The 26,249-nt window shown below is 41.7% G+C and overlaps 2 protein-coding genes across 3 annotated transcripts in view; both read left to right on the top strand.

Annotated features, from left to right (window-relative positions):
• Positions 1–16,434, top strand: part of LOC146611902 (apoptosis-stimulating of p53 protein 1-like) — a 46,226-nt gene extending 29,792 nt beyond the window's left edge. The window contains exons 7-24 of the mRNA XM_085379166.1: positions 562–682; positions 943–1,022; positions 1,117–1,284; positions 1,691–1,831; positions 1,913–2,108; positions 2,466–2,591; positions 6,952–7,019; positions 7,576–7,774; positions 7,874–8,101; positions 8,194–8,412; positions 9,650–9,800; positions 9,918–9,955; positions 10,036–10,403; positions 10,511–10,648; positions 12,046–12,179; positions 13,580–13,746; positions 13,835–14,034; positions 14,876–16,434. Of these exons, the coding sequence (XP_085235292.1) occupies positions 562–682; positions 943–1,022; positions 1,117–1,284; positions 1,691–1,831; positions 1,913–2,108; positions 2,466–2,591; positions 6,952–7,019; positions 7,576–7,774; positions 7,874–8,101; positions 8,194–8,412; positions 9,650–9,800; positions 9,918–9,955; positions 10,036–10,403; positions 10,511–10,648; positions 12,046–12,179; positions 13,580–13,746; positions 13,835–14,034; positions 14,876–14,917 (2,784 nt within the window). The 3' untranslated portion in view covers positions 14,918–16,434. The remainder of the gene's footprint in view (positions 1–561; positions 683–942; positions 1,023–1,116; positions 1,285–1,690; positions 1,832–1,912; positions 2,109–2,465; positions 2,592–6,951; positions 7,020–7,575; positions 7,775–7,873; positions 8,102–8,193; positions 8,413–9,649; positions 9,801–9,917; positions 9,956–10,035; positions 10,404–10,510; positions 10,649–12,045; positions 12,180–13,579; positions 13,747–13,834; positions 14,035–14,875) is intronic.
• An 882-nt stretch (positions 16,435–17,316) lies between these two features.
• On the top strand, positions 17,317–21,992 carry sdsl (serine dehydratase-like). 2 transcript variants are annotated; one of them, XM_085342694.1, is made up of 9 exons: positions 17,317–17,407; positions 18,402–18,555; positions 18,643–18,679; positions 18,768–18,907; positions 19,001–19,089; positions 19,176–19,409; positions 19,496–19,626; positions 21,045–21,131; positions 21,267–21,992. In XM_085342694.1, exons 2-9 carry the CDS (start codon positions 18,409–18,411, stop codon positions 21,368–21,370), a joined length of 969 nt encoding a protein of 322 aa, XP_085198820.1. In that variant the 5' UTR covers positions 17,317–17,407; positions 18,402–18,408; the 3' UTR covers positions 21,371–21,992. The 2 variants fall into 2 exon arrangements, with proteins under 2 accessions (XP_085198820.1, XP_085198821.1); XM_085342695.1 differs by lacking the exon at positions 17,317–17,407 and having other exon boundaries at positions 18,355–18,555.
• Positions 21,993–26,249: the final 4,257 nt, after the last annotated feature.

Consider the following 26,249-nt stretch of genomic DNA (forward strand, 5'->3'; position numbering starts at 1 on the left):
CCACACCTCTGTTAGTCTCCTTTGAGTCTATACAGCACAAGGACACCCTATTTAAAGTTTGCTTTGTTGCTTTACTCACAATTGTGTGAGCAATATATTCATCAAACTAATACAGTTTAAAATACAATGATCTGCATACTGCTTCCTTTATGTGGTTTATATCTAATAATGTGACTGCAGTCTAACCTAGAGGCCAGTTCGCTGAAGGTTAAGTTTCCTGTTTGTCTGTCAGAGGGCTAAATGTTAACAGGTGCTGAAGCTCTGTCTGTTGATTACTGCTGTCTGCAAGTATTTTCCAAGTAAAGCAAATACCTGCGCTTTCATTGGATAACCTTCAGAATTCATTTGAGCATCTTCAAATTAAACACATTGTAGGCATTTATTCCTGAAACTGAGACAGTAAATAATCAACTAAAACATGTATTTTTCTGCATCTTGGGTCACATTTTAGTTAAATTACAGAGCAGGTATCCTTTCAGTATACCTAAATGACTGGAACTGCCACCACTTGAGTGTATGGGGAGTTTTTAACCACTTTAAACACTGACTTCTCTTTTTCAGTCTGAAGCTGAGAAGCTGCAGCGGCTCAAAGAGCGAGTGGAGACGCAGGAAGCGAAGCTGAAGAAGATCCGAGCCATGAGAGGCCAAGTCGACTACAGCAAACTGATCAACGGAAACCTCTGTAAGCCTAAACACTCTGTAACACTGTAGAGTTGGTGACTGTGGATTACAGGCCCTGAAGTAAACGACTGCATATTAAAAGACCATGAATTTAACCTCATAAAGCCTTGATGCTGCAGCGTGAGGGATTTTTTTTGACCATTTACTCAGTCCCTTACAGCGTGCTCGGTGTTTATATGTATTTCTGTAGAATCTGAGCACTAAAATCTTAATAACTACAGCGATGTAATTTCAATCTGACGTCCTGCTCTCTGTGTGTAGCTGCAGAGATTGACCATGTGAGCAGCCTGTTTCAGGAGAAGCAGGCGGAGCTGCAGACTGCGGTGATCAGAGTCGACCAGGTATGAAAATTTATTTGGTTTCTATAAACTTTGAAGCAGATTTGATTTGATAAGATATATGTGCACATATATGTATTTAATTTTGGTCTAACAGTTGACTCAGCAGCTGGAGGATTTGAGGAGAGGACGCCTGCAGCTACACTCTGGTGCACCAGGTCAGGGGGCACCCACGGGACCCCAGGGTGCAGGCACTGGTCATAAGGGATCGCCTCTTTCAGGCCCTGCAGCTCTGGAGCTGAGGAAACTTTACCAGGAGCTGCAGGTAAACTATACCCTGAGCAAACACTTGGCCTTTGCCAAGCAATCTTTACGGCTAATTGAAAAGATGTGTAGTAAATGTTTATGTCTCAATCTGGTTGGAAAAACAAAGGACACCTGTTCTACCAACACCTCCGCTGCACCACCAAACCATCTAAGCATGTGGGAACAATATGTTTTAGAAGCTCATGCAAATAAGCAATGCAATAAACACTGTGAATGCCATGAGGTTATACTAGTTTGGTACCTACAGTGGATATAATGTGGCTGTCTGATCACAGCTATTTTAAAACCAATCAAAAACATAATAAAAATATTGCAGAAAAAAAGATGTTTAGTGCGACCTTCTCCTGCCTGCTTTGGGTGTCAGAAATCATAAATGTGAGTAAAACGTTTTGGGGGTTTTTAAGGCTCGTAACCGGCACAATCTGGAGCAGAGCAGCAAGTTGGCCCAGAATAAGGAGCTGCTGAACAAGAGGAACGCCCAGGTGACCGTGATGGATCAACGCATCGGTGACCTGAGAGAACGCCTGCATAAGAAGAGAGCAGAGGTGCAGTCTGCAAAGAAGTCTGGTCTTTCTTTATCATGTTATATGAGTCTCATTCTGGGTGTCTGTGTGTGTCCACTTCAGTTAAGTCGTATGAATGGAGGCACTCTGTCCTCCCCTCAAAGCTCTTCCCACCCCGGTGCTGGAGTTTCGGGTCGAGTGGCAGCTGTCTGCCCCTACATCCAGGTTCCATCCGAGGGGAGACAAGAGCCAGGGTACCCGCTCCCAGCTGACCCACCGCCCAAACCCACCCCTCTCAGCCACATTCGCTCCCTCTCAGGTTGGTGGATGTTTATTTTGTTTTGTTTTTTTCCCCCATTTTAAGTCTCTGTGCTTTACCAGACTTGGTTTGTCTTTATCACTGTCTGACCTCTAACTTGCTCTTCTTCCATTTCTTTCTCCTGTCGTGTTTTTTCCCTCTTCCCCTTCTCTGTCGGTGTTCTCTCCAATGTTCAATGATTTAATGTGGTGGTTCTGTGATTGCTGTTTTGTAATGTGTTGTGGTGCTGGTGTGGGTCTCGCTGTTGTTTTCGTCATTCCGATGTCATGGTGGTGATGTTTACGTCTGTGCTGTTGTTTGGTGGGTGTTACTGTCTCGTGGTTGGTGTTGTCTGTGGTGGTGGGTGTGGCCTTACAGAGGAAGAGAGGAGTGCCATCAGGAAGCCTCCCAGCCAATGGAAAGAGTCAGATTTAGACATCGTCCTATCAGAGCCCACTGAGCGGTGGGAGGGGCCTCTGTCCCCTCAGGGGGGCGACAGTAACAGTGAGTCCAGGAGAAACCACTAAACACACTTACTCACCGCTGGGTTTATTGGTGATAGCACGATGCTAGCAGCACCTTCAGCCTTAACTCCTCGTTTTTACACAAAAACTAAGTTGCTCAGTTGCCAAAAGTCACCTTACACAAATCCAAGTGTAAAGTATCAAAACAGTGTATGGGATAGTAGTGAAAATTAGTTTATAGGTTATAATATTATTTCAACATAGCACCACATGTTTATGTGAAAAAGAAGGGGATGACCACTCGAAAGATTCACTTAATAGATTTTTTGAGCAGACGTTTAAACATTCTGTTATCTAGAAACTGCTTGTGTGAGTTTTTTAGGGTGAATATTTGGTGGTATGGCTCTGTAAATATGGCCTCTAAGGAGGTCAGGGTGCTGCTCTTGAGAGTAACTGGAGACATGCAGCTTGAGTTAACATAGAAAGTTAATGTCAGATGTGTGATCTGAGACAGCAGATTTGGAGCCTTGTAGAAAACACAGTTTTGCAGGTAGGAGACTGAGATTTTGTGTACAGCTCCTCATATACAAGGCACATAACATTCGTTAAATCGGTTCAAATCAGGTCAGAGGTTTCAAATCTAGGGCTGACACTATTTTATATATATATATATTTTTAGAAAGATCCAGTGATGGTGCTCATTCAGAGCAAGATGTTTTATTCGATTTATAAACCATCCCAGTCCAGCAAGAAGTTATTTTTCTGTCCAGGAATAAGTGTGTGTGTGTGTGTGTGTGTGTGTGTGTGTGTGTGTGTGTGTCTCTGTGTGTGTGTCAGAAAAACATGTTCATGAGCAGTTATCATAGACTGTATTCCTGCTAATTAGTGCAAGTTAATTAGGAGGTTAGTCCAGCAGTCTACATAGCGATCACTGTCATTTTCAGATAATGGATTTTAAAAAGATTCCAGTATGTTCCAAAATGCCACAGATGTAGTTGAGCGGTTCAGTTTAAGGAACTGAGTTTACTAAAAGTTGACCTCCGTTATTGTCATGAAGGGGAAATTTAATACAGAGAGCTTAAAATTTCTGTGTATGTGGTTCTAAATGTGTTCATATCTGCTGTAAACTTGAACATTTTAACACGGGAGTTTATAGGGACTGACTCACTTTTGGAGCCAGCTGCAAAGACCCAAAATAGAAAAGGGCATTCACAGCACACATTTTCTTAATCTGACTCCCAGAGTGGATGCATTCAAACCGAGCACGCTCGTGTTTAAACCGCTATGCAGACCAGATGGTAAAGAGACAAAACATAATTGAATCAGCTGCTCAAAGGACCCTAAATTGTAAAGGTCGAGTGTACAAGGGTGCAGACATGCCATCTGATAGCCAACAGCTGCTCAGGGTTAAGAAGCACAGCTTCAGAAAATAAACCAAAGTCTGGCTTTAGACTCGAGTTTATTTATTCCGACATCTCTTCCTACACAGTGTGGAAAAATACAATTTAAACTGCCGATATCTATTTTTTTCACCTACACTGAAGTAAAATAAAGAGTCTTCAACCAGCTTTGTTTTAACACCCATTGTGTTCTTGAATCCCAAAGCAAATGCCACAGTTCTATTAATGTCGCTGCTTATGTAATGCGGAAAATTCGTAGTTGTAAATCAAATCAACAGTCTACTGGGCAGGGGGCCATTGCACATGAATGAGAGAAAGCCTGAATTGTAGCTATCTTTAGTACGTGTGATGAGTGTGTGAGGGAGTCGGATAACAAGAGGTTTTAGGTGAGAGGGTGATGTCATCGGGGAGATTAAGCCCAGAAAAAAAGCAAAGCAAGGAATCATTTATTTGTTTAAAATATGTTAAACAAAACTGGCTCATATTTGCTAGAAAGTGCTGAAACGATGGATATTTATTACACTACTTTTTATAATAATTTTATATTTGGATCTAAAGCTTTCTGTTGTGCATCCTGATGGTTGGGTGAAAGATGTCGGATCTGTTTCTGGTGAACTCCTTCAGTTCCTTCTCATTACGTGAGGCCATTTGTAAGCAGTTTTTGTAGTGTGACTGTATATGAAAGGTGGCTGTTGAGTCTGGCTCTGAAAAGCTGCATTTTTATTCATGGCCATCAGGGTGCGACTTCTCCAGCTGTAAATAGAAGTCAGATTATATAAAAGTCTGTGAGAAAATGATCGTGATCCTCTCTTATATATGTCCTCAATAATTGTGATGTGTTTAAAAAAATCGTTTTTCTCCGATTCAAATCGATTTTAGTTTGGAAAAATACAATATCGATTCATTAAATCCTGAATTGATTTTTGAATATAAATGTATTTTGCGAGAAATGCCAGCATCTCATGTTAAAGCTCACAAAACTATTTCAACAACCAGCAGAACTATTAAAGAGCAGGTAAACGGATTCCGCAAAAAGATGTAAACACAAAGTGTGGACCGTTCACCTGACGGCACGTCCACGGACACGCTGTCGGGGCTGAAAGCTGACACACAGATTCTGAAACTGCAGCTTTGGTCTCTCTCCGACCAAAATTCATTGAACCAGCAGCAAAAGAAGATCAAAATTACGCTTCACGTTTCAAAAACATTGTCGTGAATTCGCTCTGTTTTTAATACGAAATGATTTTATCTTGTAAAACATGTTCGCATTTAAAGAAAAATAGACTATAAATCAGGTTATGCTTTAGCATGTGTGCCTGTTGATTTCATTACTGTATGAGCGTGCAGTTTTTCAGCCAAACCTTTATTTAAACAGGAAGTGAAATCTCTCTTGTGAAAGCGTCCTCACAGCATCAAATTAGATGTTTTTAAATGGAGAGAGAAACTGGAGCTCAGAGGGGAGAACTCAGAAACAGAATGGTCTGCCTGGAACCACAGAGCCACCATGATGCTGTTCAGATACAGAGCTGGGCTGTTATCTACGTCAAAGGCAGGAGGAGAGATTTCTCAGCAGAGCATTGCATTTAATCATTTGTTTGCATTAAATGCTGTGGCTGCTGATTATGGCAACATCATATTTTACAGACAGAATATCAAACTCAAACGCTTAAAAATGGTGAACTAAAGAGACTTGAGTGGTGAGGCTGAAACGCTTTACTGCATGACCCGTTTGTCGTTTGCACCAGGACGTACCGTGACTGTGCTGTAAACTGTCTTTCCTCTATAACACTGAGTGACTGCTTCTAATCTGGGCTCTCAGGGGCAGGCGGCCAAGTTTCCACCTCTCACAGAACTGACTGCTTGTTTCCTGTCGTGACTGTTTTCTTCCTGAGGTCAGCGGGTTAAAGCAGCCAACAGGTTTCGCAGCACAACTTACTGTACAGACTGCGTGGCTCCTGGGTTGAAGAGTTAATCAGTATTAGTCTGGTATGAGCCAGGACTGTGACGTGACTGGGCGAAATGGTTAGGTAACAGCTTGTAAATGGCTGCTGGAGTTTAACATTATGTGGAATTTTATTTAGCAGCACTTATTTAGCCATTTTAGCGCCACGGCTTTGATGGTGGATCTCCATCAGTCATTTCTTCTCCACTTCTGCAATACCTTGGAAGATCACCTGACTTCTTCACAAAGCTATTTCCTGTTAAATGTCTTCAAGGGTGTGGCCAAGTTGCCATGAAATTCCAAAGCATTGAGCTAGGCTGTTGACCTTAGCTGTCACAGACAACAGTGGCTGAAGATTTACTACTGTGACTCTGCACTGAACTGAGCCAGTTTATTATGTAACAACACCTCTGCAGAGACAGAGGCTGAGTTAAACTTCACATTGTAGAGTTTTGTTCTGTTTTAAACCCTGATTGTAGCGGCTTCCTGTTTTTTAGAGGTTTTATTCTTCTAGTAAAAATAGTTTAACTGCAGCCACGAGTCATTTTCTGTGACTGCTATTGTCAGTCACTGTGCATTATTACAACTTAAATTATATTGGCTACAAATTTTAAGTATTGATGAGTTACCTTTACTTAGTATTGTTATTTTAGATGTCCTTTTCAACCATTCATTCTTAATTTTCTCACTTTTTCTTGCTAAGAACCCTTTTTTTTTAATTTAATTGTAACTCTTGAAAAGTGAAAGGTGTAAGCGCCTGGAGTACGCCTGGTTGGGAATCAGTGCATTGTCCGCTTGGATTTATGTTGCCGAGTAAACTACAGACATGCTCTGTGTATGCTATTTTAGCAGCATTAAAATATACATGTATATGCAACAAATACACATTATATACACTCCCTTTAACCGATCATTTTTTTAGTTACTTAACCGTTCATAGTATCTTTTTTCATCTGTCTTTTCCATTTGGATTTATTTGCTTCTTTCTCACTTTAATTTCCTTTCCTGTTTTGATCCCTTCCTCGGCTCCCTGACTCTCTGCCGCTTTCTCCCTTCAGCCAATGAAGCACCGTGGCCCACCATCACTAAGAGCGTAACAGACTGGAGGACCAACAGTCCAGAACAGGTACTGGTGTAATTCTCAGTTATATTAGTTATTCTCATGAATTCTGTGATCATAATAAATAATTTATTGCACTGTAAGCGATGTTATAGAGGTATCAAGGCTCGCTTGAGGCTTCTGCTTAGCAGTGAAGTGATGGTGTGAACTTTTCAACTCAAAATGTCTAAGGAGGAAAATCTCCATGGAAAGCAGTCATGAATGTCTTGGTGTAAGAAGAAAAAAAAAATAGGTTATGCAGTTACAGTGGGGCAAAAAAGTATTTAGTCAAATACTCTGTTATTGCCAACAAAGGTTATGTTACAAAGTATTGAGTTGTATTTTTGTTATTGACCAAATACTTATTTTCCACCCTAATTTACGAATAAATTCTTTACAAATCCTACCATGTGGATTCATGGATTTTTTTTTCACATTCTGTCTCTCACAGTTGAAGTGTACCTCTGGTGCAAATTACTGACCTCTGTCATCATTTTAAGTGGGGGAACTTGCACAATCGGTGGCTGTCTAAATACTTTTTTGCCCCACTGTATACTTCATATCTGTGTCTCCCTCCCACCAGCTTCCCTCTGGTTATGGTACGTACCCCAGTGCCACCCACCAGGCAGCTGCACATCACTGCGCCACGAGCTCCCTGCCTCGTTCTGCCCCTGGTACACTGGGTTGGCCTCGATCCGGTGCCGCCTCATCCCCCCATTCATCATCCCCCTCTTCACAGCAAATACAGCACCGTATTTCTGTCCCTCCTAACTCAAGCCAAGGTAATAAATAGTTTTATTTATTAAAATAAAAGCTTATCTTCTTCTTCTTCTTTCAGTCCTGTTGATTGTATAACTTTGTTTTTCTGTTTCTGCACTTAGGTTCTGCCACCACCTCCCAGCCCTCCCCGCTGTCCCCACAAACAGAGCGGACAGATCCCCCTCCGGCGGTGGCCGTACGTCCCTACGTCCCGGACCATCCCTCCAGGCCACAGTCCCCCAGGAAGGGCCCTGCTACTATGAACAGCAGCTCCATCTACAGCATGTACCTACAGCAGCCTCAGGCCAAAAACTACGGATCTCTGAGCAACAGGGCTACTGTCAAAGCAGGTGATTAAACAGCAATTACTTGTTTAGACAGTTTGACAGCTTCTGCAGGTGAAAACAAACCATAACCCATCCTTTTTCCTGTCTCTCCACAGTCTACGGTAAACCCATCCTCCCCTCCTCCTCCACTTCTCCATCCCCTGTCTTTTTCCTCCAGGGGGGAGGAGGAGGAGTAAAAATATCAGGGGAGGAAGCTACAGATAAAGATGGAGGAAAAGGAGAAGGAGGAGAGAGCGGCGAGGGCCAAATTCAACCTCCACCCAGTGTGGACAACATCCCTCGTCCCCTCAGTCCCACTAAGCTCACCCCAGTTGGTAGGTGCAACCAATCACCAATAAATGTTACCTTTCTTTGTTAAAATGTTTCTCCTGTATGTGTTTAATACCAGAAAACACATTTTGTGTTAAAATAAGAAGAGTGATAAAGATGCTGAACGCTGGACCTCGACAGGAGGAAACGAGAAACACCAGAGAAAAGATTCACAGATGTAATGAAAGAGGACATGCAGAGGGTTGGTGTGACAGATGATAGCCAGGGATAGGATGGAGGCAGATGATGGAGCAGCACTTAATGCACTGTCACATTTTAGGCCAAACTTTGTGCTGAAAAAAAAAGTATATTTGTCTGCACACTGAAAAAGATGTCACATCATGTTAAATACGACACTAAGGATTGAAAAAGCTCATTTCAAGCAATCTAGATATGCAAAAGATGTATAAATTAACGCTCTTTGAACTATAAAAAATGCATTTGTTTATTTTCTGTTTGGGTGTTAAATGCATGTCTACACACTTTAAAGTTTATTACAGTAACCCAGTCACTTAGTCACACTGGCTGCAGAAATATTACTCGCATAGTTTCATAAATTTCCCGTGTCTTCACTGGTCTCTTTGAGTGATACTCTTCTTATTAGCTTTTTATTCTTACTAAAGCATATTCCAGCCTCCTTCACCATTTAACCACAAATTTTATGTCAGTTGTTCAGTCAAGCATTGATTTCCTGGGAGCAGCCCTAGAATTGAGTCAGAGGACCTTCCTTAGAAAGAGCTAAATCAGCCATTCTCAAACTGCAGCCTGCTTCCAAATCTCCTGAAACACACCCAAACCTTTAATCACGTGAGCCAAATAAAATATATTTAATTCTTTCTTTTTCCAATGATACATTTAGATCTTTTTGTACTTAACTTTTTCCCTTGATAACAAAAATAAGATGCGAGAACATGTTAAAAAAAGACATTTAAAAAATCTATCTCTCTTGGCCCGCTTGAATTGTAGCCCACACCTTGGAAATCATTAAAAGCAGGACCAGATTTTTAAATCCCAGAATATCACATTTATATCTTTTTTATACTGTAAGTCTTAAAGAAAGTTCTCATTAAGTTATGGTAGTGTGCTTATCAGTCACAGATCACGCTATCCTGAAGAGCTTTTGGGAATAATTTCAGCAAAAGAAAAAAGATACAATCTAAGAAACAGGAGCAGAAAAAAATACATTTTGCCAAGAACAAATGACAAAAGAAGAAAGTAGCTTTAAAGCTTTGTCCCCCACAGCCCACTCTCAGCTCCGATACCAGAGCGATGCAGACCTGGAGGTTCTCCGCCGCCGCTTCAGCAACGCGCCGCGGCCCCTCAAGAAACGGAGCTCGATCACTGAACCTGAAGGCCCTCAGGGGCCAAACATCCAAAAACTGCTCTACCAGAGGTTGGTGCTACCACATGTTTAACTGCACCAGGACAAACAAAAAACTTTCAGGAATTTAAGACAGAAACAGAATCAAAATGGAAAAATGTAATTTGTTTTTGCCGTTTTTTTTTGCAGGTTCAACACATTAGCAGGAGGCATGGAGGGAAGCTCAGGTAAGACACCGACATATGATGGTCAGGTGACATCTGTGTGCCTAAATATATATAGATTTAAGTTCCTTCTTTAATTCTAGGCAATACTTTCTACCAACCGGACTGCCTTTTGGGAGACATGGACAACATTCATTCAGCTAATGGAAACGTAGAACGTGGAGATAAACAGGTCGCTGCAGCAGCCGCGGAGAGTGAAGCCCAAAACCTGAATTCGGATTCCCGCCGTTCGTCTCCTCCTGCAGTTACGACAGAATTATCCAAAGAGACAACAGCAGCGGCAGAGACTGGCAACGGCGTCTCACCATCGACCCAATCAAGCCCGATTCCTGTACCTGAGAGACCAGAGGACCAAAATAATAACAACCAGAGAGGCTCTAGTCCTGCTCAAAACTCAGTTGGCCACATCTCTCCTTCACCATCTCCTCCTGCCCCGCCCACTCTGCCTAAGGTATGTATACAACAACACAAAGCATACACATTAAACCTGGGCATCTGTCACACAACAATACACCAGGTTCATTTTCTTTACTGTTTCTCTTATGCTGTTTGCTGCAGGTAAAGCGAACCAACCTGAAGAAGCCGTCATCAGAGCGAACCGGTCACGGCCTGAGAGTCAAGTTTAACCCTCTGGCTCTTCTCCTGGATGCGTCATTGGAGGGAGAGTTTGACCTGGTGCAGAGAATCATATATGAGGTAGATCAGAACATGATGTTGTGCAATTATAGTGCTCTTATAACACAGTCTCACTTTTCATACTTGCAAAGATTACTGTGTTGCTTTGCAAAGGTAAAATTAAGTTGAATATAATTTATTTCTATAACTACATCAGCCATAGTTCCAGATGATTCCTAAACGCTGAAGCTAAAACAAGAAAACTGACTCACAGACATTTGAAAGCACTATTTCAGTTTCATCACTCATCAAAGTGACCTCAGTTTGGCCGTCGGTTTGGATGATGCTCTTACCTGGATGATTGAGCAGGCATCAAGACAGGTCTTTGAGGACATTTTTGATGTGGTCAGTGATTAAAAAGCAGAAGCACACCGACTGTGATCAGGTTGGAGCACTGATGAGACACGAATGGATCGCTATCATTTAGGATTTGGGCCAGAAGCCGATATCCAGCATCCCACTGAGCCCAGAAGAAGAAGAAGAAACTTATTGTAGTGAAGACACTGAAATGTGTCAGAATGAGTGATGAGGCTTGAGATATGCCCTACTGTAAAGAGACAGTAGATATGATCTGCATCTGGAGAATGACCTAAACCACAGAAATCTTGTGTCATACAACAGTAAACTTAAAAAAATAACGAGTGCATTTGAACTCAGAAGCTGTCCTGATGATATTTTCTTTAGTCCTGTTGAACAAATAGTCTCTGAAGTGCGAGGTAGCAGCTGGTCAACTATGGAAAGCTGGCCTTCTTAGAAGACAAGGGAAACTTCTGCAGAGCCTTCAGATTTTGAGATAATTTTTAAGCAGAGCTGAAAATCATCACACAATGTGGTTACACTTGTAAAGGTTACTTTTTTGTGTTGCATTAAAAAAAACATTGGGTTATGCAACAGTGTAATATTTTTACATGCCAGTAATTACACCCACATGCAGACTGCCTCAACAAATTTGCCATTTACCAGGCAGTTTTAAAGCATTTTCAGTACCTTCCTGACAATACTTCCCTTTAATCTGTGCCAGTAGAGAGGAGGTCTCAGCAGGGAACTGTATAAGTTATAGTCGGGGATGCACTCTGTAGCAGCAGAGAAAACAGAGCCTCACATCTTTCGATGGAAACCCTGCCATCACTCACGGGAGAAGAGAGTCCTTACTGACTTCTTAGGCTTTAAACTGAAGTTAATGTTCTCAAGGAAACAGTCAGATCCACAAAAAGCTCAGTTTGATATTATTACACTCTGAGGCTGTGAGACTCAATAGTTTTCAACCTGCTCAAAACATGTTGTTTCCTGACTTTTGCACTGAGATCATTCTCAGCTTCTCCAGGCTGATATCACCGTTGTGGAGGTGAGCAGCTAATAACTTATTCCGGCGTTCTCCAAGTCTAATATTTCTTTATACGCATCTCTTTTTATTTCAGGTGGAAAACCCCAGCATGCCCAACGACGAAGGCATAACACCTCTTCATAACGCCGTCTGTGCTGGTCATCACCATATTGTGAAGTTCCTGCTGGACTTTGGAGTTAACGTGAACGCAGCCGACAGTGACGGATGGTCAGTGCCTTCATTCGGTCTGTGCGTCATGCAGTAATACAGAGACCAATAACAGAGCAGCGGCTGCATGAAGGACTTGAGGGAGTTTGAGTAATGAGCACGCTTTGTGGTGGCGGTGCTGGAGCTCGGCTCAGAGGCAGCAGTGACAGAGATAATTGACTCCACTTTCATTTTGGCTCAGCTGCCTTAGCAGTATTGAAGGAGGAGATTACAATATGCAATTAGGGTCTGTATCCACAAGTTGCTTGATTTAATTACTGATGCATTTGATTCTTTCGTGGTTAGTTTAATTTAAACTGTAGTTGTTTTAAAATGCATTACAGGAACATCTTTTCTTTCTTTCTTTGATTGGAAGTGAATGAACTTTGGTAAAAAGAGAAATGTTCATGTTGAAGGAGGACCTAATCCTTTTCTTTATTTCCTCTCACATGGAATGTGCGCAGTGCTGTGAAAAAATCTAGCCCACGATTCAGTAGCTTGCAGAACCACCTTTAGCAGCTAAACTAAGTAACTTGGAGAAATCGTTTTCTGTAGGATTTCATTACTCTCTCACATCAGTGTGGAGGAATTTTGACCCAATCTTTCTTTTGGAGGTCTGGACTTTGAATGGGCCATTGCAGCTGTTGTAGATTTCCTGCTGTGCTTAGGATCATCGTGTTCCTGCATGACCTAGTTTCAGTGACGCTTCAGCTGTCACGTTTGACTCTAGAATACTTTGGTATACAGAGAAGCCCTTGGTAACTCAATCCTACAAGGTGCCCAAATCATCATCCCTCCACCACTGTGCTTGAGAGCTGGTACGAGGAGTTTGTGCTGATATGCTGGTGTCTCGTTCTGTTTTTATAAAGGTGCTAACGCTTACCCTTCTAATTCCTATGGAAACAAACAGTAATGGTGTACTTCATTTTTCATAGGACTGCATATACTGACCGAATTGCGATGCTCATATTAAACATAGGCAACGTTTCAGATTTCAGATACTGCTCTAAATGCTTGGTATATGCAGTTTTTTCTACTTTTAGCTCAATATGATATCAAAAGAGGGGATAGTCCTAATAATAAGGGGAATTCATGAGCCCAATACTGGCTTATAAAGCTGGATCAGACCCACCTATGGGTGAATCTATTTGTGAAGGAAGCTAACAGCAAAGGGACAGCAGTTTGGTAGTTTTGGATATCTGCTATGCTAACAGTTTTTTTTTTTTTTTTTTTTGCTGTGAAGTCACAAACTCTGCCAGTCATACAAAATTTGATCAAGCGAGTTAAGGCGACTAAAAGCTCAGCTGACTCTGCTTTAGATCTACAAAAGATCTTTATTGCAATTACAGTAACATAATATATCATCAAATTTCCTTTTTTTCTTCCTTGCAAGGTCCCTTTTAATGTTGTTGTCTTCACAGGACCCCGCTGCACTGTGCAGCTTCATGTAACAGCGTCCACCTCTGCAAGATGTTGGTGGAGTCAGGGGCGGCCATTTTTGCCACAACGATCAGCGACGTGGAAACAGCCGCGGACAAATGTGAAGAAATGGAAGAGGGCTACACCCAGTGTTCCCAGTTCCTTTACGGTAGGAAGATACAGACGCACTCACCTGCGTGTGCAATTACCATAATCGCACAGGTAAACGTCTAAAGTCATCGTTGTGTCTCTCACAGGTGTGCAGGAAAAGTTGGGTGTGATGAACAAAGGTTTAGTCTATGCCCTGTGGGACTACACAGCCCAGCAGTCTGATGAGCTCTCCTTCAGCGAAGGTGATGCTATCACTGTGGTGCGTCGCCATGACGACACTGAGACAGAGTGGTGGTGGGCGCGCCTGAATGACCGCGAGGGATACGTGCCCAGAAATCTGCTGGGGGTGAGAGAACCGAAACCAAAAGAGCGACTCTGGTGAAAATATCACAGTGAGAAAGTTAGACATTAGTATAAGAACAGGTACAACTCAAGGACAAAAAGAGAGAGAAAGACTTCAAAGGAGTCGATGATACTGTGAGTTTTATCTCCTCAGGCAGAGTAGAGTGACCCTGATGATATAAACACGATCACCTTACTTTCACAGTGCCAGGAGGACCCAGCTGAGGATCTAAGCCTGTAAACATATTCATATGGTGCCAACAGTTGTGCCATGTAGCAGCAAATCATAAAATCAACTCTAAGACATACAGAAGGCCAGTGGAGAGAAGCCAGATTAGGGGTTATGTGAAAGTAGGAAGTGGAGATGCTGCTCTGTGGGAGGCAAGAGAGAAACTTTTCATGTGTGTTTGACAAGGATTTTATTTCAAAGAATAGTCCAGTTTTATTCAAAGGTTAGGGCTGACTGAAATTCTGCTCTGAAGTTTCAAGCAGCTGGTTTCATGTTAGCATATAAGACGTCAAGGACACTTAGAAAAGATGAGATTTCTGATTTTGAGCTATTTAACTGCAGAAAAGTTTGCCCCATCCAACTCTTGGCGTCACATAGATGGTGTAAAAGAGCAGCAAGAGTATGTCAAGTACCTGTCTGTCCTATGTTCTGTTCAGTTTATACCACACAGAAAACATGCAAATGCAGGAAGACCTTCTTCCCACACGATGCCCCTCAGTCTGCTGGCCTTCAGATGTTCAGGCACCTTGAGAACATGTTGACATGATGTTGTGACCTCACCTACATCCTCGCTTGCTCTTTCTAGCTCTCTGTGTCTGTCTTGTTTTCTCTGCAGCTGTATCCAAGGATCAAACCCAGACAACGCTCACTGGCATAAAGCCCAGATCAGGAGCCTCATGCTCGAAGAGGGGGCATGCATGCAGGAAAGAAGAAGAAGAAGGAGAAGAAGGAGCAGAATGAGGGGAGGACAAAGATGGAGCCACTTTCTTCTATTTGTGTGGATGCAACAGAGCCAAATCGTGATAGATGCAGTGTGCATTTTCACCAAGATGTTGCAGAGCTGACGTAAATTCATAACTCAAAGTGTTCAGCTGCATGAGAAATGCTGAATGGAAAAAAAAAAGAGTATTAAAAAAGCAATTAAAGCTTTTTTAAAGCTCCACGCAGCTTAAAATATGAAACAATGAGCTTGGAGTCATAAAGCTCTGTCTGATATTCTCCAAATATTCTTTAAATGTCGCTTTATTTTTGTACTGTGTTAATTTAAAATAATGCCAGCCTCATCAGCGACATAGCAAAGGAATGCGCTCTTTCTCAGCTACAGTGGAAACACCTTCACGCTGCACGGCGTGAAGATTTGTAAATGCAGTAAATTTACAGGCTGAAAGTACGTGTGAGATGTGAAATGTGAAAGTGGAGCCGGAAAGAGGAAAGTGAGGGGAGGGTAAACAACGTTAACGGGAGTCAGGTTTCGGCAGAAAATGAATCAGAGGAAAAGAGTTGGAAGTGCAACCACAAGACTGTGACACGTGGAAGCTGGGATCTGCATCCACCCACGCACGGTGAAGCAAAAAGGTTTGAAGTCAAGTCAGAATAATGGGCTGTTTCTGAGTTCATAATCTGACATTCAAGCATTTGTCAACTATTATGGGATGAATGCACGCTCTCACATGTACATGTGTTCAACTGCCAAAATGGTTGTTGAGGGTAAAGGAGGAGAAAGGGGGAAAAGAGGAAGGAAAACAAGAATGAGGAGAAAAGGGTGTGAAAGTGAAGGATGGGTGATACTTTTATTTAGAGGAGATAAAAAAAAATGCTGCTAGTTGTTGCATATTTTTCTTCAGACTAAAGATACCGACCCTCATGTAAAAACTGACGATTAACCCATTAATTAAACGCTACTCTGTCAATCTGCTGTTAAATGTGTTAAATTAAAGGTCCTGTGGCTGCTCAGAAAGGTGGCTTCAAGGAAAGCCCAGCCTAATTCTGGCCTGGGAAAGAGAACCTGTGTCAGTGTTGAAATGGGGCTAAATTAGCCGTGAGTGGAGGAAGAACTGCTTCCACTGCTTCTGCTTCTGGCCCTGATTTATATTGCTTTATTTAAAACAAAACATTGCTTTCTATTATTATTTTTCTCATTACTAGCACACGCTGCTCCTGTTTCTTTTCATGTATCAGTGCTGGTGCTGCTCACTGCTGCCACCTAGTGTACAGGAAAGGTTTGCCACAAAATAAAGCGCCGTTTTCTTCAGCACGAGCTGTGTAAAATATGAAGCAATAAGATGTTTGGTGTGAGAGTGAGATATTGTTCTGAGAAGTGCTTACCATCACTTTGTGTATATGCAAACTGTAACTATACAGCTACTGTACAATATTAATAAAGAAATTATAATCCCTACAGAGAAAAATAACAATGACTCAGCTCGTTTTTGTTTTTTTTTTGTCAAACAATGCACAGCTGGAACAGTTACAGGCAGACACACGTGAGCTTACATAATTACAAGCCTCAAGTAATAAACCGTGGACTTTAGATGGGAATTAAAGTTCAAAGGTCATTCAGGAGAGCCAGCACCGACAGAAAGCTCTTCAGTCGTAAATTTTTTCCAGATTAAAATCCTAAATTCAATCACTGTGGCGTTTGTTATGTAATTTAACTCTAATGCAGGAACTGAACTACAGAAAACTGTCAGCCTTTTATTTTGTAATTTCAAAATAAAAACACTTGGCAAACCGATCTGTGGGGAAATTTCAAAATCAGTTGAGTTACTTGGGCAGTTTTCCAGTTTAGTTCTTATTGTTAAACTGTTCACTTCAGTTAGTTTTATTAGTTGGAGTTTAGAATGTATTCACTGTGAAATGGATGTTGTTTGATGAGTTCAGAACTGTACAAAATTACAAAACACTACTAACACACATACTCATACTCATGTAAAAACCCAGTTTACATGCCTACCAAAGCTGGCTCAGAGTTGGTGTGCTGACATAGTTGGCGAAACTGACGAATTGTTAAGACACTTTTTAGACAATTATGTTATTTAGTTTTGTTATCTTGTAATTTTATTTGTCTAAAATGCTTTTTTTTTTTTTTTTTTTACACTTAGTTTAAGTTTATTTTAGGCAAACGTAATATAATCTTGTTTCCAGCAGTAAATTCACTTTAAGTTTCTACAGTCATTGGTTTTAATCAAACACTTATTTTTGAAGCAGTGACCGGAAGTAGTCTTGTTACTATTGGATGCTTTTCCGGTACAATGTGCTACATTCGTATGTAGCGTAACGTCTGGTGAAACTGTAATACATTTTCCAAAAGAAAACAGTTGATTAATTTTTGTTGCGGGGCTCATTCACGAAGACATTTTAACCGAACGTAAGTCAGAGGTTTATATAATGGTTTGTATTTGATATCCCAAATTACAACGTAGCATTTCGGACGCTTTATGTTAATTATTGCTTTGTTGTGTTAATAAAGTTCCGCTGGCAGACAGGTTTTTCTGCCACAGAGGCGAGAAGATTCGACCCCTAAAGAGAGCTGCTGAAGATTAAAGTGAAGAATATAAATACCTGATTTTCCACTTTGGACAATTTATTTTATTATTGAAAGCAACACTGCCCATGCTTGGTACATAATTCAAACGGTGATAGTAGTTAATATTAAAAACGAACCCATTTACAGTGTATTTACACAGGCAATAGACCGGGCATTCCAAGAGAAATACTAAAGAATTCACACATTGGGGTGTTTTTATGTGCTCTGGCACGTTTGGTATCATTGGAAAATGTGAGATTAGGTTTCGAAGGAAGCCAAGGAAAATAATTTAACACTCGGGTTTATCAGGAAAGAAGCAGAAACTGAAGGTGGCAACAACAATGGAAAGAAGGAAGTGAAGGATGGTGGTTTTACAGATTTCGGTGGAAAGTGGGAGAAATGATTTGTGCAGTAATAAACAGAATAGATGAGATTAGAAAAATCAAAGTTACAATATTCACAGTAGGTGAATACAGTACACAGAGAAGGGGGGGGGGGGGGGGTGATATTCTCATGGTTACTAATAAAATATGATGCAGTTGATTTTAAATCAGATCAGAAAGATTAAAGTGAAATTACATGTGAAAGACAGTCTACCAATGAAAAATGACTCAAGAGTTCAGTGCCTTAAATTAACACAAATTGTGCAGAGGCAACTTCTTTGTTTCTTCTCTTTCTTCAGCACTGCAATCTGAGAGCTGGTGATAGTTGTGCTCTGACTACCAATAAACCTAACAGAAGATGAAAATGTGTATAAAAGATGAACAACTTTTCCACTGTACCACCCACTTGCACTCTGTGGAGTTTTTACTGCTTCTCTTTCATTGGCATCTAGGTGCACCATGGCAGAGGTTTTCCACCTGAAGACACCGCTGCTGGAGAGCATCAACATGTCCAAGAGGGTGGGAACCACTGTCTATCTAAAAATGGAGAATGCACAGCCCTCTGGTTCCTTCAAGATCCGTGGCATCGGGCACCTCTGCCAGCAGGTGGGAATCTTTACAGCCCCCCTCACGCGTGCTCCCTTTCTTCAGATCCACATTGTCACACAGTGACTGTTTAATGTGTCGTTGCAGCTCGCCAGACACTCCAAAGGAGTAATCTGCTCTTCAGGTGACTCTGTCCTGTTAAACATCATATTCTCATTACAATGCAGTGTCATTAGTGTGTTTCTTTAGTATTGAAGGTGGTGTTTTTTCAGGTGGTAATGCAGGTATGGCTGCAGCATATGCAGCCCAAAAAATGGGCGTGCCAGCCACCATCATAGTTCCCTCCTCCACTCCTCCATTGGTGGTCCAGAGACTCCATGATCAGGGTGCTACTGTCAGAATTGTAGGCAAGGTGAAGCTCACTGATATGATGGTTTAAAATCCAGAATTTAGATTTTTTTTTTTTTTTTTTTTTTAAAGAAGACTAAGACTCTTATCTTTGCAGGTTTGGGATGATGCCAACGCAGAGGCTCTCAAACTGGCAGAAACTGAAGGGTTTACTTATGTTGCTCCATTCGATCACCCCTTGCTATGGTAGAGAACCTCCTCATTAAAGCACAGGGCACTTTAAAAAGACTCACTTTCAAACTGTACCTGTGTCCACGCACTCACCCATACAGGGAAGGCCACGCCAGTATGATTGCAGAGGTCACTGCCTCTCTGGGTCCCAGCGTGAAGCCCGGAGCTGTGGTGGTGTCTGTGGGCGGAGGGGGCCTCCTGTGTGGGGTCATCCAGGGCCTCAAGGATGTGGGCTGGACAGACGTGCCCATCGTCGCGATGGAAACAGTGGGGGCACACTGTTTCAATGCTGCAATTAAAGCGGGGAAGTTGGTCACTTTAGATGACATCACCAGGTTTGACTTTAAAGGAGTTTAAAAGTTTTTTGCAATGAAGTGTTTCGAACGTACCCTCATCCATCAAACCTACTGCCTCTCCACAGCGAGGCTAAATGTCTTGGAGCGAAGACAGCCTGTAAACAAGCCTTCGACTACAGCCAGAGCAGCGAGCTGACAATCATCTCTGAGCTGGTGACCGACCAGCAGGCTCTGCATGCTATCCAAACATTCCTGGGTGAGTGTTTTTACCTCTGAATTTGCCTTTAAGCTTGGTGATGAGTGTCAATTAATGAATCTGTAATAGTTTTTTTTTTTTTTTCATATTGCATCACATTTATTCTCACCAAATGCTATTAAGTCAGTGTCCAAATCAGCATGGTAGACTTTTGTTTCTATCCTGTGCATCCTAATACCTCCAGTTTCCACGGTTACTTTGATAATAAGGAGTATAAAGAAGGGTTTTTGCAGAAAATTAGAATGAGGTTTTACTCTGTAAAAGACTTCCTGTACATAAATGCTTTCGTTTGGCTTCCCTGTACAATGTTTTTCTTCACTTCGAGCTGCTGGACAAGCATGTCTTTATGCCCCAGAATGAATGAAATTAACTGCAAACCATACAGGCCTGTGGAAGCCATTTTCTGCCCTCTTGGGGGCAGAGAAAGTCTAATGATTAATGATAGAGCTACAGCCAGGGGAAGGCAATAATTTATTAGCACATTTATTCAAGCACTATACTTGTTGGTACTTATTATTAACTTATACTGAACAACATCAGTTGTAGTTAATTTATCTAATACAACAAAACATATACTAATCTTATATAGCACAACACTTTGTGAAATATTAGACTAGGGCTGCTTTGCACTATAAACTTAAATATGTAACTAAAGAACACAGATCTGTGCAGCAATACTTTAAATTCTTCCCTCTCACATTAATCTTCCCATATTAATCTGGCAACCTCCAGTGCAGCCTGTCCTCTGTGTTTTGCAGTAAAATGCTGCCTAAATTTCCCTCATAAAATGCAGTGTCACAAAAGCCCCTAAACATGCTAATTTATCATTTTATAACAGAACAAACACTTCTCCATTGAGACTTTAGAAACATTTTGCTGTCGGTTTTTTTGAACTTCATATCTGTATGAAGTCAGGAGCCCTACCCAGCCAGCCAGTCAGAGGACAGTTTAGGCTTTAAAGGGTAGCAACACTTTCTGTTCTTCCTGGAGATCCTGAGGTATTCCCAGACCAGATGAGATGTATCGTCTCTCTAGCTGTGTCTGGGTCTACTCCAGGATCTCCTCCCAGTTGGGTGTGATTGGAAACCTGCAAAGAGAGAAACTAGGGAGGCATCCTAACCAGAGGCCGGAGCCACCTTCACTGGCTTCTACAGAGGAAATGTGAATTGTACAAAGCGGGTCCACTTTAAGTTGGTTTTTGGATGATTCACGCATGCAAAGAATTCAGGTGAAGGGTCTGAATACCTCTACCTTCAGTAACTATGGCAACAATGTTCACACCATGACAAAACTTTTTAATCAGTAACTTTTAAGCCTGCTGCTTTGTGGCTTTGCTGAATAGTGGAAAATGTTTGAAAAATTATGCACAACTAAGTGGAAATTGCACCAGAGTTAATGTGATGGCATGCCGGTTGCAGATGAGGAACGCGTGCTGGTGGAGATGGCGTGTGGAGCAGCGCTGGCAGCTGTCTACAGCGGTATCATAGTCAGATTACAAAATGAAGGTAAGTCCTCACCTTCCTTCTGTTTTCTTCATACTGAAGCAGCTGATGAGTACTTCAGTCCATCAGGCTGAGACAGTTGAGACCTTCTCAGTTCAGAGAAATGACTACATCAGTTACTGCTTCTCCTCATTTTAGGTCGTCTGCCAGCTCTCATGGGCCCTCTCCTGATGATTGTGTGCGGTGGCTCCACCATCAACATGGAGCAACTGACCAACCTGAAGCACAAACTGCAGAGTTAAACTTTTGTATGCGTGCAGGTGTGTGTGTGTGTGTGTGGGCAGGGTGTGTATAACGATGAAAAAACTTCAGTGAATGGAAGGAAAAATAAAGAAATGTGCAGTTTTACTGTAAATTTAAAAGCAAAAGTCTCTTTATATAATTTAAAAGAAAGTTTATAATATTTTAGTGTGATTATATGTTAAGTAACTGAGCTAAATCTTTATAAGTTATTAAGTGTTTTAATTTAAATGTCATTTTGAGTAATTATTGCTTAGCATGCAGTTACACAGTTTTGTCACATGGTGGTGTCACAGCTCTCTAATCAAAAGTGCCTCAAAGTTAGAAACACTTCAGACAAGTATTAGCATCTTTTTTTCCATTTTGTTTGTCAGAAAGCCCGCAGTAAGTCTCAGTGAAGTGTGACACTGTGTTTACCCACATGTGTGTTGACAACAAAATGAGTATTGGTTGGTGACTCTCGTAGCAAGAAACGGCACTTGCTCACTGATAGTATCTCTGCTCTGATCCCTGTGGTGTTCGGCATGAAAGGAGAGAGCATCAAATATGGACAGTTTTGACTACATGCAATGAAAAAAACAGTATAAAACCCAGAGCAAAGCAACGAGATAAAAATAAAGTGTTTGCCATGCATAACTGAATTCATGGGTCATTCATTGAAATATCCATCACTGCCTTGTCCCCCCAGAATCAGCTGATAAGGACACTACACTGCACTGAGGTGTCACAGTTTAGTAAAGTGCTATGTTAAGCAGAAGTGCCAAAATAGCAAATTGCAAAGAGAGGCTTGGAAATTTTTCATATTATGAATAAATACTAGTCGTGTGCAATGCTGCATATTTTGGTATCGATCCAATAGCGATGCTGACTTGGTATCGATACAATCGATATTTGGATCGATCTGCCCACCACTAATAAATACCTATACATCCATATTCTTCTGCTTATCCAGGTCGAGGTAGTGGTTGAGGTGGAGCTTGTGATAGGGTGAGGGTAGGGGACACCTCAGAGAGGTCACCCGTCTTTCGCAGGCCTCACAACTCGCACTGTAAGGCCACAATCAGTTGGTGCATTCAAACCCTCACTTGCTGTGAGGTGGTGGTGGTGGTGCTTCATTGCCTTCCTCTGCTGTGCATTTCCGGCACTCCCCCGTGCGTTTTGGGATACTCTGCTGATTTTTCATGCACGTGTTACTGCACATGAAAAATCTGCTGGTCAGATTGTTTTTGCGATCGGATTGGTTTAACTCTTACCTCTAACCCTGACAGCTGGGAACAGGTCCAGCTTGTCACAGTACTGAAGTAGACACGCAGTAAAAGAAGATATTAGATATTTTAAAGGGCAGGATTTACTATATTTTACATTTTTGAAGTTAAGGTGGGGTTGCAGGGTGGTTAAACCCATGCAACCCCCCCATTATTTCCTAGGCTGTTGCTTTGATTTGCTTTAAGTCAAAACAACAGACTTTGTTGTTCATGTCACATTAAAATTAGCAGTCAGGTCACTTTGTGTTGTGTGTAGGCGGCTATTACTATGGAAACAGCTCCTCACTGCTCTGTGCAGAGTTCATTTTAACAACTTGGAGATAGTGTTTGCCTTCTCAGCTCTCAGACAGTTGCATAAGATATCAGGTTCTTCACAAAGAGCACTGGCAGATAATGGGCTTGATGTGAACACTTACATAATCCTGTGTATTTCTCTGCATTGTCTGTTCAGAAGCAGCCCGAGCGACAAAAGATTGAATTTTAAAATAAGAACAGCTCCACGTGTAATCTTGTGGAGGTGAAAATGGGAGTTTTTCGTGATGATAAAATGATATTTATGATAAAGGTGCATGTTGCAGTGTGTGTTCTGGTTCAATCTGCATTTCAAACAGCCTTTGAGGCATTTGTTATAGTTTTATAATGAAAATATTAGATGGTTTCCTTTGCAGAATAACCGGCAATATTAATAAAGACTTATGCAGTTTGAATAGCTGCATAGACAGAAGAAAAGCCTGGAAAATAAAAAGGCTGTGGCATTGTATTAATGAAAGGTCTGTATGCTACAGGCCAGCAAAACTGCTCCTTTTACAGAGATGATCATGCTTGATGACAATCAGTTAATCAAGTGCATTTGGTGACCAGCACCTGCCTGCTGCTTATCTTATTAATTCCCTTAGAAGAAGTAAGCATGTTCTTCATTTTTTTAAAGCATGACTGAATAACAGTTCTAATAGCAAAACACCACAATGTCTACATTGTAAAAGAACACAAACAAACGTTGGTGCTTTGGAGGGTGGGGGGGGGTCTGTTTTCTGAAAATTGACTGGCAAAAACTGCATTTTGGGTAACCATTCAAACATTGAACATTCAAAGGTCATATATCCTGTGGGTTAGATGGCTGCTCAAAACAAGCTATAGCTGGAGCTTGGTCCCAGATCGCAGCTCTCACGCATGGATAATGACCCTCAAAGCAGGGTGGGTGCAGGACCAAAAGTGCTCATTGCCCCTTTCATTTGGTGCATTACTCAAAATTGTGCAACACATCAAAAACTAATCAGCACAGTGTTTTTATTATTGAGTATGAAACAGTGAAAATCGTCTTCCTGTTATGCTCCTCTGAACAGCACTCTGCTTGGTTTTTAAGGACATCTGTTGCTGAAAATTTTAAAGAGGTTGAAATCTGCCATCACGTCGTCCCTATCGGATCTAATTCAGTAACAAAGGAGCAAATATAAAAGCAGGTTATCTCAGGATTAGCTCAGACAACATTAAAGTATATGCTTCTCATTCAGCTGCAGTCTCTGATTGAAAGCAGAAACCAGTTTATTCCAGCAGTAACCCTGAGCAGTCTGGTTAGACTAGGTAAATCCCAGGAGCGCAGTCGACACTTCGCACTTCAAGGTCACACATGGTGCGGACATGATTGTGTTGTAAATGCTGCTCACTGTGACACAACAGCCTCACAGTCCATTCAGACGACCGGGAGAAACCGGTACGTGTCGCCTCACCTGCTCTGTTAACGGCTGAACAATTTTCCGCTCTGTTCCCACATGATAAAGATTCTTGGTCTGCATCATCCATCTACCTGACCTGCAGCTGTGCTCCCACCTGTGATCTGGGAAGCGGACTGACAGAGGAGCTAATGGTCGCAGCAGCCCATTTCTATGACAACAGAAAGCTTTGATGAGCCCAGCAGAGGGCATTTGAACAGAGCTGCGGCTATAAATAGAACAAGTAAACAAGTATGAGCAGAGGAGGTGGCGAGAGCGGTGCATGTCTGTGTATGTGTTATGCACATCTCTACATATGTACATGTAATTTGCACATATTTATTTATGCGATTAATGTCCCATTTATCCTGTCCATTAGTCCCCTCCATTTTCCCCTGTCAAACTCTTATCCCACCTTATGAACACAGTTTCCCACATGTGAACAAAGTGAGTGTAGAAGTATTCTTACAGTATATACTCACCGCATCAGCAAAGGATGCGGTTAGAGGTGACTTCACTTCCACTGACTCTAAAAGAAATTATTTAACAATTTCTCACCGGGATGAAGCTGTTTTGTAGCATTCAGATAAATGAAATAATAAAAATAAAAGAGACAAAATATATTTCTAATTGCAGCTGAATACACAAAGAAAGGAAGCTTGACATTTTGTCTACTAATTAACGATTTCTGTATGGGCTCTCTTACTTTACAAAGGTCTTGCAGCCTGTTTGTCACGTACTGCATGTGGCAGTGTAAAGGTCACAGTGAGTGGTCAGTCCTGCTGGGCTGAGCCGGCCAGTGATCAACATTTTTCACCCCTTTTGTTTTCCCATTGTTGAATGTACCCTACATGCACAGGCTCACTGCAGTGAATGCTCTGTAATTGATGTTCATGTCAAAGAGCGCGGTGTCCCGCGAACACGCTGCTTTTAACTCATGCCACACGCCGTGAGGCATCGCTCCTTTATTGCTGAAAAACTGTGTTTCTAAAATTAGTAAGAGGAGCAGAATGAGGATGCAGAGACGGCGTGTTATTGATGCCTCGATTTGGGAATGTTTGCTCATGTTTTTTGACAGGGAATCACAAGGTAGAGCTGAGCAGCTGCTGCGTGTATCCAAGGCAACCTGATGACGGCATAGGAGCATATACTGAATCTTAATATGAAGCTTGATGAGTTGAGGATTTCATCATGGCAACAGGTTCCTATTAAAATACTTGTTATTCAACAGCTGCTCGGTTTCATGGGTTTCAGGAAAATTCAGATACTTTTTATACTTGTCCTATCATCCTATACTTTTATACAGGATGATCTTAACTACAGTTTAATTTTGATAAAAATGAATGAAGGTTGGTTGAGCTTCATCAGTAAACGGGGCGACTGAAGCCACACAGTGAGCTCAGGTTAGATCAGATACCGTGGCCACTTTATTAGGTACATGTTGTTTGTAAAAGATTGGCTCTCTTCTGCCTTCAGAGCCGCCTTAAGTCTTCATGGCATAGATTCAACCCTCCTCTGGGATTTTGGTACATATTGACATGATCACACAGTTGCCCCAGATTTCTCAGCTGCACGTTCACAATGCAAATTGGATCTGGTGTCTGTGAAGGCCGTTTCAGTAGAGTTTACATCAGTCTGAGATGATCTGAGTTTCAAGTGCCATGGTGTGTTAAGAAGGTGATGAGTACACTGTGGTCATAAAGGGATGGACATGGTGAGTAACAATGCTCGACTGGTACTCAGAGAAGAAAATATCTCCCACACAACCCCAACAGCTTGAACTGTTGATATAAGGCAGGATCGATCAATTCTTTCATGTTACGACAAACTCTGACCTTAACATCTGAAAGTCATAACAGAAGACTCATCAGGTGAGGCAAGGTTTTTCTAATTCTCCTGTCGCCCAG

Source organism: Diplotaxodon limnothrissa, linkage group LG19 (assembly GCF_057381915.1).
Source record: "Diplotaxodon limnothrissa isolate DT_005_m linkage group LG19, D_limnothrissa_male_GT1.1, whole genome shotgun sequence".
NCBI lineage: Eukaryota > Metazoa > Chordata > Actinopteri > Cichliformes > Cichlidae > Diplotaxodon > Diplotaxodon limnothrissa.

Coding starts and splice junctions, on each gene's coding strand:
- sdsl (XM_085342694.1), top strand. CDS start 18,409: ATGGCAGAGGTTTTCCACCTGAAGACACCGCTGCTGGAGAGCATCAAC. Junction 18,556..18,642: donor TCGGGCACCTCTGCCAGCAG/GTGGGAATCTTT, acceptor GTGTCGTTGCAG/CTCGCCAGACACTCCAAAGG. Junction 19,410..19,495: donor ACTTTAGATGACATCACCAG/GTTTGACTTTAA, acceptor GCCTCTCCACAG/CGAGGCTAAATGTCTTGGAG.